The sequence below is a fragment of the Nuphar pumila genome, chromosome 2 (assembly GCF_984573655.1).
Source record: "Nuphar pumila chromosome 2, dmNupPumi1.hap1.1, whole genome shotgun sequence".
In the NCBI taxonomy this organism is placed as follows: Eukaryota; Viridiplantae; Streptophyta; class Magnoliopsida; order Nymphaeales; family Nymphaeaceae; genus Nuphar; species Nuphar pumila.
This window is the reverse complement of record NC_143250.1, coordinates 22,054,580-22,068,373: the sequence shown is the minus strand read 5'-3', so window position 1 is coordinate 22,068,373 and position 13,794 is coordinate 22,054,580. Positions and strand designations below refer to the sequence as shown.

At 35.3% G+C, this 13,794-nt stretch overlaps 1 protein-coding gene across 3 annotated transcripts in view; it reads left to right on the top strand.

Moving 5' to 3' along the window:
• Positions 1-11,845, top strand: part of LOC149845011 (putative anion transporter 1, chloroplastic) — a 98,650-nt gene extending 86,805 nt beyond the window's left edge. For 2 of the 3 annotated variants that reach the window (XM_089995436.1, XM_089995434.1), the window contains 5 exons: positions 3,416-3,553; positions 4,841-4,942; positions 5,383-5,448; positions 6,351-6,435; positions 11,349-11,845. In XM_089995436.1, coding sequence (XP_089851562.1) covers positions 3,416-3,553; positions 4,841-4,942; positions 5,383-5,448; positions 6,351-6,435; positions 11,349-11,446 — 489 coding nt within the window. In that variant the 3' untranslated portion in view covers positions 11,447-11,845. Of the gene's footprint in view, positions 1-3,415; positions 3,554-4,840; positions 4,943-5,062; positions 5,125-5,382; positions 5,449-6,350; positions 6,436-11,348 lie in introns of those variants that run through there. The other variant, XR_016430160.1, reaches the window with a different exon arrangement.
• Positions 11,846-13,794: the final 1,949 nt, after the last annotated feature.

The following is a 13,794-nucleotide window of genomic DNA, read 5'->3' as shown; positions in this document are numbered from 1 at the left end:
TACCATATAGTAAAGCGAGCTTAATAGTCGTCCTATAAAACTTTTCCTTCAACCACAATGGCATTCTACGATCACACAACACTCCAATTGCACTTTTCCATTTCATCCACCCAACCTTTATCCTATGATTTACATCTCCATCAATTTCTCCATACTTTTGAATGATAGATCCCAAATATTTGAAACAATCATCCACCGGTATTTCTTGCTCACCAAGCTTCACTACACTCCCATCACTACTTCGTTGCTTACTAAACCGACATTCCATATATTCTGTCTTACTCTTACTCAACTTAAAACCTCTTGCTTCTAATGTCTGTCTCCATAATTCTAACTTAGCATTAACCCCAGCTCTAGACTCATCAATCAAAACAATATCATCAGCAAACAACATACACCACGGCACATTTTCTTGAATTGATCTCGTAAGCTCATCCATCACTATAGCAAATAGGAAAGGGCTTAAAGCAGATCCTTGATGTAACCCAACCGTTATAGGAAAATTGGTTGTCACCCCTCCACAAGTGCAGACATTGGTTACTACTCCTTCATACATATCTTTAATTATACTAATGTACTTGAGAGAAACACCTTTCTTCATCATTGTCCACCAGAGAACGTCCCTAGGTACTCTATTGTATGCCTTCTCCAAATCAATAAAAACCATATGCAAATCTTTGTTCCTCTCTCTATATCTCTCAATAAGTTATCTAAGAAGATGTATAGCTTCCATAGTTGATCTTCCAGGCATAAAACCAAATTGATTCTCCGATATCATCACATCCTTCCTCAACCTAGACTCAATCACCTTCTCCCAAAGTTTCATAGTATGACTCATGAGTTTTATACCACGATAGTTTGTGCAATCTTGTATATCACCCTTATTCTTATATAAAGGCACCAAAGTACTCTTCCCCCACTCATTAGGCATCTTATTTGTCCGTCAAATCTTGTTAAAAAGCTTTGTCAACCATTCTAAACCTTTCTCTCCCAAGCATTTCCGAGCCTCGATAGTTATACCATCTGGGCCAACTGCCCTTCTTGATTTCATTTTCTTCAAAGCCTCTGCAATTTCTTTCTTTTGAATCTTGAGCATGAAGTCACGATTCATCTCATGAAAAAGAATGGAGAAGTCTCCAAGATCCTGAGCATGACTTCCATTAAATAGCTTATCAAAATAATTTTTTCATCTCTCCTTAATCTCCTCATCTTTGACTAAAACCCTTTGCGTTTCATCTTTGATACTTATAACCATACCCAGATCCCTCGATTTCTTATCTCTCATCTTTTCAAGCCTATAAATATCCTTCTCGCCCTCTTTGGTATCCAACTTGTCATAAACCTCCTTATATACCTTATCCCTCGCATTTCGAACTACTTTTTTAGCTTCCTTCTTTGCTATCATATACTTCTCCAAATTCTCATTATCACGACTCTTACTTAGATTTCTATAACACTCTCTTTTAACCTTAATATCTAATTTGACATCCTCGTTCCACCATGATGTATCCTTACCTAGCGGTGCACCGCCTTTAGACTCACCCAATACCTCCTAAGCCACATTTCTCATGCCACCCGCTATCTTATTCCACATTGATTCTGAATCATCCTCGAGACACCAATCAACTTCCTTAACTACCTGCTCTACAAACATTCCTTGTTTAGCTTCTTTCAGTATCCACCACTTAATTCTAGGATCTATCCTATGTCTATCCCTTTTGCGGCATTGTCTAATTCTAAGATCTAAAATTAAGACTCTATGTTGTGTAGCTACACTTTCTCCCGGTATAACCTTATAATCTATGCAACAACCCATATTTCTCTTTCTAAGTAGGAAAAAATCTCTCTGACTCGTATTAACCCCACTTTTAAATGTTACTAGGTGAGACTCCCTCTTCCTAAATCAAGTGTTTGCTAAGATCATATCATAGGACAAACCAAAATCTAAAATCCTTTCTCCACTTTCGTTTCTTTCTCCTATACCATAGCCTCCATGGATACTCTCAAATCCATCCCTACTAATGCCTACATGTCTATTAAGGTAACCGTCGATGAAAAGTTTTTTTCCATAAGATATCCCTTGTACTACTCCATCTAAATCTTCCCAAAATTGACGCTTAATGGAATCATCTAAACCTACTTGAGGTGTATAAACACTAATAATATTAATAATATCTGTACCTAATACTAATTTAATAAATAAAATCCTATCACCCTTCCTATGAACCTCAACTACATTATCTATAAACTCACGACTCATAACAATCCCTACTTCATTCCTATTCCTATTTATTCCTGTATACCAAATCTTATATCCCCAAGGTTCTATCACTTTTGCTTTCTCGCCTACCCATTTGGTTTCTTGTAGATATAAAATATCAATCTTTCTCCTACACATAACATCTACTAACGCTACCAACTTACCAGTTAAAGACCCTATGTTTTTCGCAATGTTTAAAAAAAATATTTCACATTTTTCGAGGATCAGTTTGGGGTCGTTACAACAACCATGAAACTTGTATTGCTAAGGAATCTTCTCAACGATATGGGGGTAGCCATCTCCAACCCTTCGAAAATGTGTTCAGATAACAAAAGTGCAATTTATATTGCCTGCAACTACACCTTCCATGAGTGCACCAAACACATTGAGATGGACTACCATTATGTTCATGATGAATTCTTGAGAGGAACTACTCAGTTGCGGTATGTCACCTCAGAATATCAGCTTGCAGATTTTTTTACTAAAGCTCTTTCTGCACTTCGTTTTTTGTTTCTTCTCAATAAACTTTCGGGGATCACACTGTAAGTTTGAGAGGGGGTGTTAAAAAAAATATATATATATATATATATATATATATATATATATATATATATATATATATATATATATATATGAAGTAGATACAATCATGTAATTGGTAATGCCCATTAGGGGCATTTTTATCTTTTTACCTTTGTAATTAGGACTGTCCATTAGGGATACTTTTGCCTTATTTCTAGTTTTTATATTTTTGTCTTTTTATTTTTTCATTAGGGGCTCTATGGTTTATAGCCGTTGGGAGCTCACAACGACTCTATGGGAGCTCCCATGGCCTTGTTGCTTGTGTTTTTTATGTGTATAAATTGGGACTACTTGTCCTCATTCTTTGTTATGCTTTGCTTAAGCATTCCGCTTACTTCATCACAGTATATACATAAAGAATGTGAGTCTGAATACATCAAATGACAAACATGGAGTGGAACCTTGAATACCAAAAATGTTTATCCATCCCTTAAAAGTAATGCATTTATTGAAAAATATTACACTTGCCACTTTACTATATTTTAGACATAAATTGCATCTTGTTTAAGTAAGACTAAGTATTTTTTTTTGCCTTTTCTTTTTTTTTCTTTTTTCTTTTTCTGGTTAAATCAGGTATTGAAGTTCAACCTCACAGAATCTAGTCTATTCTGTGTCTTACCATGGTTGACCATGGCTGTCTTTGCTAATATTGGAGGGTGGATTGCAGACACACTTGTGAGCAAGGGGGTTTCTGTCACAACAGTTCGTAAGGTAATAGTTACTTTTGTGAAAAAGTGATAGCCACAATGTGAGGATCTAATCAGTCTGCATTCTGCAACAAAATTCACATGCTCAATGATTAAATTTATTATCATATTCGCTGTTGTTGATCGATTTGAACTTCAAACATAAATGAACTCATTATGCCAACCAAAATAAGGGAAGAAATCTGGATGGCCACAGAAATTCTAATGTACCTGTTGCATTTAATCTCCTTTATATTCAGTTCTGAATCCATCCTTCATATAAACCTTTACTTGCTTTTAGTAATCCATATGGTTTTTTAGTTAGAGCACTAATGTTCATAATTTTGGTTCTATGTTCAGAAGAAATTTGGTCAGTCATAAATTTTTCCAAGGAATAGAGGAAATATAGTGGTTGTGAACCTTGTGATTGTCTATATTCATAACAGTCACAGATTATTATGTAATGGAAGCTGGATAATTTGGAGAATCATTTTAAGTTTTTAACGACTTTTGAAACATGGGCGTACTACAACACAGTTTGGAATCTAGGTTGCAAAATCTAAGAAATAAATGAATGAGAAGGGCACTTTCTCGCCCCCCTAAATGCTATTTTTTCCTTTATCTTCTCCTCTCTTCTCTACTTATTTATTCCACTTGTTTGAATTATTTGCCTATGATTTCTGTGGAATATTATTTTCTTATTCCATTAGATTTCATACCTGTGGTGAAACTGTTCCTGATCATTCACTTCAACTTATATTATATTTACAATCTGAGAGGGCGTGATATGCTGGTTTAATTATATGATTGTTGTATGGATTGCTAAAAGAGGCTGTGAGAGTGAAGAACTTTTTCATCAGTGCATAGCAAAGAATTATTTGAGTTGACGAACCCAACAGTACACAAGATTATAGAAAGAGAGATACAAAAGTGATATACCACAAATAGTCCCTTCAATTTGAAATGCATCCATTTCAAGCAGAAAGTTGGATACCTCTATGTTGTGCATGATATTGTGTTTGTGTGTGCACACATATGTGTGCATGCATGCATGTCACCTGCAAATGTATAAGTGCAGTCTAATTTGGTATTCTTTTTCGTTTTTGAGAAAGTAATGCGGAGTTGTTTCTCATAGAGCATTTTCTAGTGATTCATTGTAGTAGAAATAATGGGTATACATAGGCATTAAGCATGAGGACACAATTCCCTCCTTGGGTGCATCCTAAGATTTTATTCTCTTTCAATATTTTTACTAATGAGCCCTCAAAGGCTCCACCTGTTGCTCTGCTTAATAATTCTTGATGTGCTGCAGATTATGCAATCCATTGGTTTCCTTGGACCAGCTTTCTTTCTCACACAACTGAGCCGCGTCAGTTCTCCAGCACTAGCAGTACTGTGCATGGCTTGCAGTCAGGTATGCTATGGATTTCTCTCGTTTTTCCAAAGTTTTGCATTCTACTGTTTTATCAGAATTCTACAAGTACCTATGTATGACTTCTGTTACGATCCTCATGGTATGTCTGATTTTCTATAGATCCATAATGCATTTAAGCACTGTTAAGAACAGAAAAAGATCTGTCAATGTTCTGGTCAACAGTAAGTTTTCTTTCTGCTGATATCATGCATGGGCAAAAGAATAAACCTTTTCCAACTTTTTCTTTTTCCTTCCAATTGTTTATTAGTCATGCTCTTTTCTCTTTATTTTGCTTCTTGTGAACGGTTTTTTTTTAGGATTTTGGACTTATATAATTTCTTCAAATGTTAATATTTGCTGTTACCCTGTCATCAATTTAGTATTATGTGTTTCCCTAGTAATTCTAAAATTCTAACATGATTTTTTATTTGGTTTACCAGGGAACAGATGCATTTTCACAATCTGGTCTCTATTCAAACCATCAGGACATAGGTCCACGTTATGCTGTAAGTGTCAGATTTCTTCTTGTCTGTGCAGCAAACGGACTGGATTCATTGAAATTAATTTTTATTTAGTAACCATATGGAACTAGGTTGCTCATGTTTCATATGATACCAATGAATTTAAATGAACCAGATGGTGGAAGAGATGAACGTATTGCTTCTTTTGCTCTCCAGGAGTTATCAATATTAAACTTCTTTGTGATGAATGTATATGAAAAAGATTAGTCTAGCAGTCACTGATATTGCTGATATTTTGAAAATATTGTGATAATATCACCATTTTAAGGTAAGCCGATAATATTGGCAAAATATTGCAACTCAATATTATCATGATATTTTTGTGGTATTTTTGAAAGATTCTTATTTTTATACATTTTATGCCTAGTTTTTTGTTTCTTTTGTATTTTAAAATCTTTTAAAGCTTGTTTCTTTATATTTTTTGCAAGAAAAATAATGCAAAACCTATTAATTTATTATCTTTCTTCTTATTATTATTATTTTAAACTTTTGAGATTTTCTGGAGATTTTTCAAAGAAAAACCACTTTTTGAAAAAAAAGATCTGAGAAAAACCCTCTGCGAGAAATGGCCAAGAACTATATTGGTGACTATGGCCTAGCATATGTTTTGAAAGGTTCTTCTTTTAAAAGGGTGAAGATGCATGCTATGGCTCTCATATCAAGTTTCAGTTAACTTTTGTATCCATGAATTCCTGCCTTCTATCTTCCTCATCTCATAAATTTATGAGATAATGAGGCATTAGTGCCATTGTCCAAGCACCCTTTCATAATAGCCCTGCCTTTGGATCTCTTTTCTTCCATAAATATTTTAGATTTTTTTAGTCTTCTTGCTTCTACAAGATAAATGAGTATCTGTCCTGAATGAAGCTTTATCTTTTTTGTTACAGGGTGTACTTCTTGGATTGTCAAACACAGCTGGAGTATTAGCTGGTGTCTTTGGGACAGCGTCCACCGGTTTCATACTCCAACATGGTTAGTTGGTCTCATTTTCTTCTTCTATTAATTTTTTATTTATTTAACAAATTGCCTTGGTTCTAGAGGAAGTGCCAAAATTATTCCAAGGTTGATGTTTTTATAAGATGAACCTTATTAATTTGAAGAAAATTTCAAGTTTTCTCAAAGAATTTGTTTGTTATTGTTGAAATCTGTAAAAAATCAATATTTTGTTAAGATAAACCTTGTTAATCTAAAGAAATATTGAAGTCTTCTCATTGCAAGGTATTTGTGTAAAGATCCGACAATTTTTGGAAATTTCTTATTGAATATAAATATCAAAAGTAATGGATATTTTTGACAACCTATTTTATGATTTTCGAATATGCGGATGCGACCACATCAAAATTTTGAGAAGAATGAAAGTGATTTCGTAAAAAACGGAGCTCGTACGCTCGCAAAACTTGCCCGTCAACCCCAAGGGAAAAATTACAATTTTTAAGATCTATTTTATATGTTTAGAACACATTGTTGCACTTGTATCAAAATTCTAAGAAAGACGATCTTGATTTCGTTGAAATCGGAGTTGTAATGCTCTCAAAACGCACCCGACAAGATTGAAGGGTGAAATTATCATTTTATAATTATCGCAGGGATATTTATAACCATAAGGTCTTTCTTGTCCATCCCTTGGTTGACTAGGCCAGTCAACTATATTTTTATAAATGAAATATATATATGCTTAAAGTTTGAACTTAGTTACATTAACTAAGTTAACTCAGTAGTGGATCAAGGGTTGGATCACAAGGATCCAACCCAAGACCCACCTTTCTCACCCCAAAAGGGCACCCACTGATTTGAGCCCATAGTATAGAGCTCCCTTTACAAGTGTTGAGTGTTACCCAACACTTGTAAAGGGTAGCACCCTCACGTGACCCATTTGGTGTTGCCATTTGGCAACATCAAAAGGGTCTCTCCTCTCCTATTTAAAGCCCCCCCCCCTCTTGAACACATTCTTTACTTTACTTCTCTCCTTCTATTCCTCCCTACTTCACTCCCTCTCCTCCTCCACCGTCCTCACCACCTTCCACTTCTTTTTGGTGGCTGCACCCCTTAGCCCTACAACTTTCAGCCCTACCAGCCTGCCTTGCCCACCTTCCTGCTGAGCTAACTCGACCCAGCTGCAGACCTGCACCTAGCTCCTCACCTAGCCTGCACCCTCTTTGAGCTCACCCAGCATGCGCACCAGCCTCCTTACCAAACTTACCTGGTCTGACCTTCCACTTAACCAATACCTGCTCAGCTAAACTGAACTGAGAAAAGTTTCAGGGAGTCCAGTTCAGCCCTAACACCTACCGCTACCTGACCCGGTTTACCTATTGGCCAACCCAGTTCTCTCTCTCTCTCTCTCTCTCTCTCTCTCTCTCTCTCTCTCTCTCTCTCTCTCTCTCTCTCTCTCGTTGACCTGACTCTCAAATTGTTCTCTTTGAGCAACTCGGTCCGGTCGCTGTCTTCGCCACCTCAACTCTATTCGGAATAACCGCAACCCGCAACGTGGTCCGATTCATCTTCACGTGTCAAAGATTATATTGGAGGAAAATTTTCCATGGGTTTTTTGGAATTTTTTTCGTCTCTTACGCTTCCAAGGTAAGTTCTATCGCCAAATGCGTGTAAATTCCGAATAGTTAAATATATCTTCGATACGTACATGCTCGCTTATGATTGAATCATATATATATCCATGCTATTCGAATAAAATAATAGTTGTTGCTTATACCTTTCCGAATAAAACATTAGTTTTTGCATACACCTTTCTGAATAAAATAATAGTTTTTTCTTACATCTTTCTGAATAAAATAATATATATATATATATATATATATGTATCAAACCTCAATAAAATAATAGTTTTGATACAAATCATTCTCTGAATAAAATATTATAAGCATATGCATTATGTTTTGAATAAAATGATAGTTTTGGTATGCATCATACTTCAAATAAAATATTATAAAGATGCATGCATTATATTTTGAATAAAATAATACCTTCCGCTTATATTCCTCATACTCACCTTTCGAAAATAAAATATTTGAAGTATGCATGGAACAACGTGCAACTCTGCTTAGCTAAAAAATGGAGCTCTGGGTTCAGAGAACCCTACTGACAATAAAAAATATGCACCAAATAAAAAGAAAAATGTTGTTGTAATACCTGACAACTTTCAATATTCCTGATCAGTTATAATATCTAAGTAATAGATATTTTGACTTATTCTATTATTTTTGAAAGCATGGTTGCGTTCACATCGAAAATTTGAAGAAAATGGAAGTGATTTCGTGGAAATCGGAATTCATACGAGCTCAAGGCATGCCCAATAACACCAAGAGAAAAATCATAATTTTGAAGGTCTATTTTATGCATGGTTTTAAAACTCGCCGAGTCAACTCGGTGACTCGGCTCGGCTCGGCCCTCCAACGAGTCAACTCGGTAAGCTAAACTCGTTCTGCGAAAACTCGGCCTTGACTCGGGTTGACTCGGGCTGACTCAGGTTGACTCGGGCGAGTTTTGGGCACTTTTTTCTTTTTTCATTTTTCAAAGGCTATAGGCATTTTTTTTCATATGTAAGTGTTCATTTTTCAAAGAACAAATAGCATAATAACAATAGGCTTACCAACTTAATATAAAATCACAAAATTAGTAAAAGTCAATCAAATTTCACATGTCCAATTGTCAATCATTCATTCCTTTTGGTAGCTCCAGGTAAGGAATCAAACCCAGTACCCCTCAATGAACATAGAGTGAATCCACTAATCCAGCTAACATAACTGATCTCTCATGCAACCATCTCTGAGACCTACACAATAGTTGGCAGCCAGCCTGTTCAAAACCAACAACATAAAATGCCCACATTTATCATTATAATATATATACATCACAACATTCTCATTATCCAAAGCTTATATGCATTTATCTGCAGATATATAAGGCATGGTCCAATCAACTCTACATCAGAAACACACTTACAAATATCAAGATAAAGTTCAATGTTCCCAAAATTTTGCAAGGATTTTCTGAGGCCCTGCAACACAACAACTATGTCCATATATTCAGGATGTAAACCATGATCGAGCATGGCTATTAAAGTTCTTGAAGCTAGTAATTAAGTCATTCTTAATATATTGTCTTGAAAGACTTGCTCCTGCTTGTGTAGTTTTTTTAGTAAATGTGAGATTTGAATTAAGAGTAGTTTTACTTGATGTTATTTTACTTATTAATCAATTAAACTAGTAATTAAGTCATTCTACAAACCTTTATATGTTTAAATGACAATTTATATATTGTCTTTGTTTTAAAATCAAAAGTTAACAAAACCCGGTCCGAGTCACCGAGTTGACCCGCCGAGTCACGAGTCAATAAAGAACGAGTCGAGTTCCGAGTCACGGGTTTTAAAACCTTGATTTTATGAGTTTTGAACCTGCATTCAAAATTCCAAGAAGAACGGTATTGATTTCGTCAAAATCGGAGTTGAAATTCATTTGAAACATGCTCGGCAAGTTGCAAGGGCATAATGGTAATTTTTAGTAGATTTCGGGGTTCATAGTGACCTTAGGATCATAGTCGTCCAAGCCCTTGTTAACCAAGCTCAGTCAACTGTATTTAAAAGAATTATGTCAAATCATACTTATCATTTTATAAATAAAATTGTATTTTTTGTAGTTAAAAGGAAATTAAGCAAGTCTAGGGATCTAGTTAGAAAAACTAAAACCCTAACTAAAAACCTACCAAACTGAAACTAAGCTGAACCAACCAGACTAGGTCTGGTTGGGTCAACATGGATCAGATCTGGATCTTACCCAAAAGTAAGAAGCAGTCCACCATGAAATGAGTAGGAAGCAGTCAAGTATCAAAGTTCCTACTGTGAAGAATCTTGATTCCTCATATTCAAGAGCACAAATCTTGAGATCAAAGAATTGAGATTTTGTGGCAATTATTTTATGAAATTATTTTCTTTACCAAGGTTATAATGTTAGTTAGGTTTATTGATACTTAATAGCCATTATGGAATATGTTGAATTGTTGCATTTTTTTTTCTTAAAATCTTGAATACCTAGATATACAAATTTAAGTTGATTCTTGTGTCAAATATTGCATATACAATTATTATTTTTTTAAATGTTCAGTATTTGTTTTCAACTTTTCATGTTGTTCTTTCAAGTAAAGTAAGTTAGGGCATCTTAAAATGCATATAAATTATAATATCAACATATTAAATAGTTCTTTTTGCTTACTTTCCTCCCATCTTCATAACTTCACACAAAATTTATTTTGCTTCCCAAACTTATCCTTGTGGCTTTCATCTCGTTTCTTGCTTCTTGCTCTGGCATCTATGATTCAAACTCTGGCCTGTAGCCTAAATTTGGCTCCAGATTGATCATGTTATAGCCATCCAACTATCAATTTAGTTAGATTTTGCAGAGATTTTGAACATGTACATACTGAAGGAACTCTGTACATTGCATCACTTGGCCTTTTCTCACTTTGAAGAATGAAATCAAAACTTCCAGTTTAATTGTTAGACCATGTTGCATTACCCACCAAGAATGTCGAATTATTAGAGTACCATGTTCTGTGTTGCAGATGTCACCAGCTTACTATGCTATTATTTTACAGAAAGCTCACTGATTATTAGGGTTATTTTTTGGAAATGTACAGAATTGTTTAGTAAGCGATGTTTACTTTTTATAAAATTAAAAAATTATAGTTAATATTGACATTTAATGTAAGTCCCCAGCCTAGGATTCCTAGATGTATTTTTTTTTCCTAGACATGTTAGAATCCAAAGAATTTTGTGCGCTTATTAATGCCTACCAATATGTGTGTGTGGATGAAGACAATAAATAGGTGATTTTTTTTTATTTCTCAAATTGTGTTTTCAATTGGATTTGCAGGTTCATGGAATGATGTCTTCAAGGTGTCTGTTGTGCTCTACATAATTGGTACTCTGGTTTGGAATTTATTCTCTACCGGTGAAAAAATCCTTGACTGAAGAATTGAATCCCGTGAAAGGAAATTTAGGAAAAGAAAGAAATAGTAATCAGAGGAAAAGGATCCTGTTGTTGATCATAATATTTCAGTATGTTCCTTTCATAGTTAAACTTGTGGCCCTGTGCACCTATACATGGCACGCTTAAGAAGGGAAACTGAGCACCTAGAGGCGTTAAGGGCATCTACAAAAATGCCACACCGGCTTTCCAGGCACAGCATACCAATTTGGGTGGCACTTAAAATGCCATTCTTGAAGCTAAGCATGACAGTGGCAATGTAAGGTTTTGATTCTTCTGGCTCTAGTCCCTTGTACGGAAAGAATTGTCTATTTATTTTTATGTAGCGATTCATTTTTCTATATAGTAAATGAAAAAGGAAACCACATCCATGCTTGATGAAATTCTAACCCTAAGCAAATGCTTGCTCTCTTTTTTTCTTCCTCTACCATATCCAAAGTCCCACATATATTTTTCCTCAATATGTGATTGTCATCATTGTGTCCGCAGCCCGCCTAATCAAGGATCCACAATATGGAGGAATAACTTTGTGTATATAAGTAATTCCATTTAACTTTGTTCAATTGAATGAATACATTCACTGTGAGGCAATTCAATATTGATCATGATTTTGTATGCATATGTACATGCTCATACATGGAATGTTTGTAGAGCAGGTAATTAAGGAAGTTGATTGGTGTCTCGAAGAATCAATGTGGAATAAGATAGTGGGTGACATGAGAAAGGTGTCTAAGGAGGTATTGGGTGAGTCTAAAGGCGGTGCACCGCTAGGTAAGGATACATCGTGGTAAAACGAGGATGTCAAATTAGCTATTAAGGTTAAAAGAGAGTGTTATAGAAATCTAAGTAAGAGTCGTGATAATGAGATTTTGGAGAAGTATATGATAGCAAAGAAGGAAGCTAAAAAAGTAGTTCGAAATGAGAGGGATAAGGTATATAAGGAGGTTTATGACAAGTTGGATATCAAAGAGGGCGAGAAGGATATTTATAAGCTTGTAAAGATGAGAGATAGGAAATCGAGGGATATGGGTATGGTTAGATGTATCAAAGATGAAACGCAAAGGGTTTTAGTCAAAGATGAGGAGATTAAGGAGAAATGGAAAGATTATTTTGATAAGCTATTTAATGAAAGTCATGCTCAAGATCTTGGAGACTTCTCCATTCATTTTCATGAGATGAATCGTGACTTCATGCGCAAGATTCAAAAGAAAGAAATTGCAAAGGTTTTGAAGAAAATGAAATCAAGAAGGACAGTTGGCCCATATGGTATACCTATCGAGGCTTGGAAATGCTTGGGAGAGAAAGGTTTAAAATGGTTGACAAATCTTTTTAACAAGATTTGGCGGACAAATAAGATGCCTAATGAGTGGAAGAAGAGTACTTTGGTGCCTCTTTATAAGAATACGGGTGATATACAAGATTGCACAAACTATCGTGGTATAAAACTCATGAGTCATACTATGAAACTTTGAGAGAGGGTGATTGAGTCTAGGTTGAAGAAGGTTGTCATGATATCGGAAAATCAATTTGGTTTTATGCCTGGAAGATCAACTATGGAAGCTATACATCTTCTTAGACAACTTATTGAGAAAAATAAAGAGAGGAACAAAGATTTGCATATGGTTTTTATTGATTTGGAGAAGGCATACGATAGAGTACCTAGGGACGTTTTCTGGTGGACAATGATGAAGAAAGGTATTTCTCTCAAGTACATTAGTATAATTAAGGATATGTATGAAGGAGTAGTAACCAATGTTCGTACTTGTGGAGGGGTGACAACCAATTTTCCTATTACGGTTGAGTTACATCAAGGATCTGCTTTAAGCCCTTTCCTATTTGCCATAGTGATGGATGAGCTTACGAGATCAATTCAAGAAAATGTGCCATGGTGTATGTTGTTTGTTGATGATATTGTTTTGATTGATGAGTGTAGAGCTGGGGTTAATGCTAAGTTAGAATTATGGAGACAGACATTGGAAGCAAGAGGTTTTAAGTTGAGTAAGAGTAAGACAAAATACATGGAATGTCGGTTTAGTAAGCAACGAAGTAGTGATGAGAGTGTAGTGAAGCTTGGTGAGCAAGAAATACCGGTGGATGATTGTTTCAAGTATTTGAGATCTATCATTCAAAAGTATGGAGAAATTGATGGAGATGTAAATCATAGGATAAAGGTTGGGTGGATGAAATGGAAAAGTGCAACTGGAGTGTTGTGCGATCGTAGAATGCCATTGCGGTTGAAGGGAAAGTTTTATAGAACGACTATTAGGCCCGTTTTACTATATGATACAGAATGTTGGGCTGCCAAGAGACATCATATTCAAAAAATGAGTGT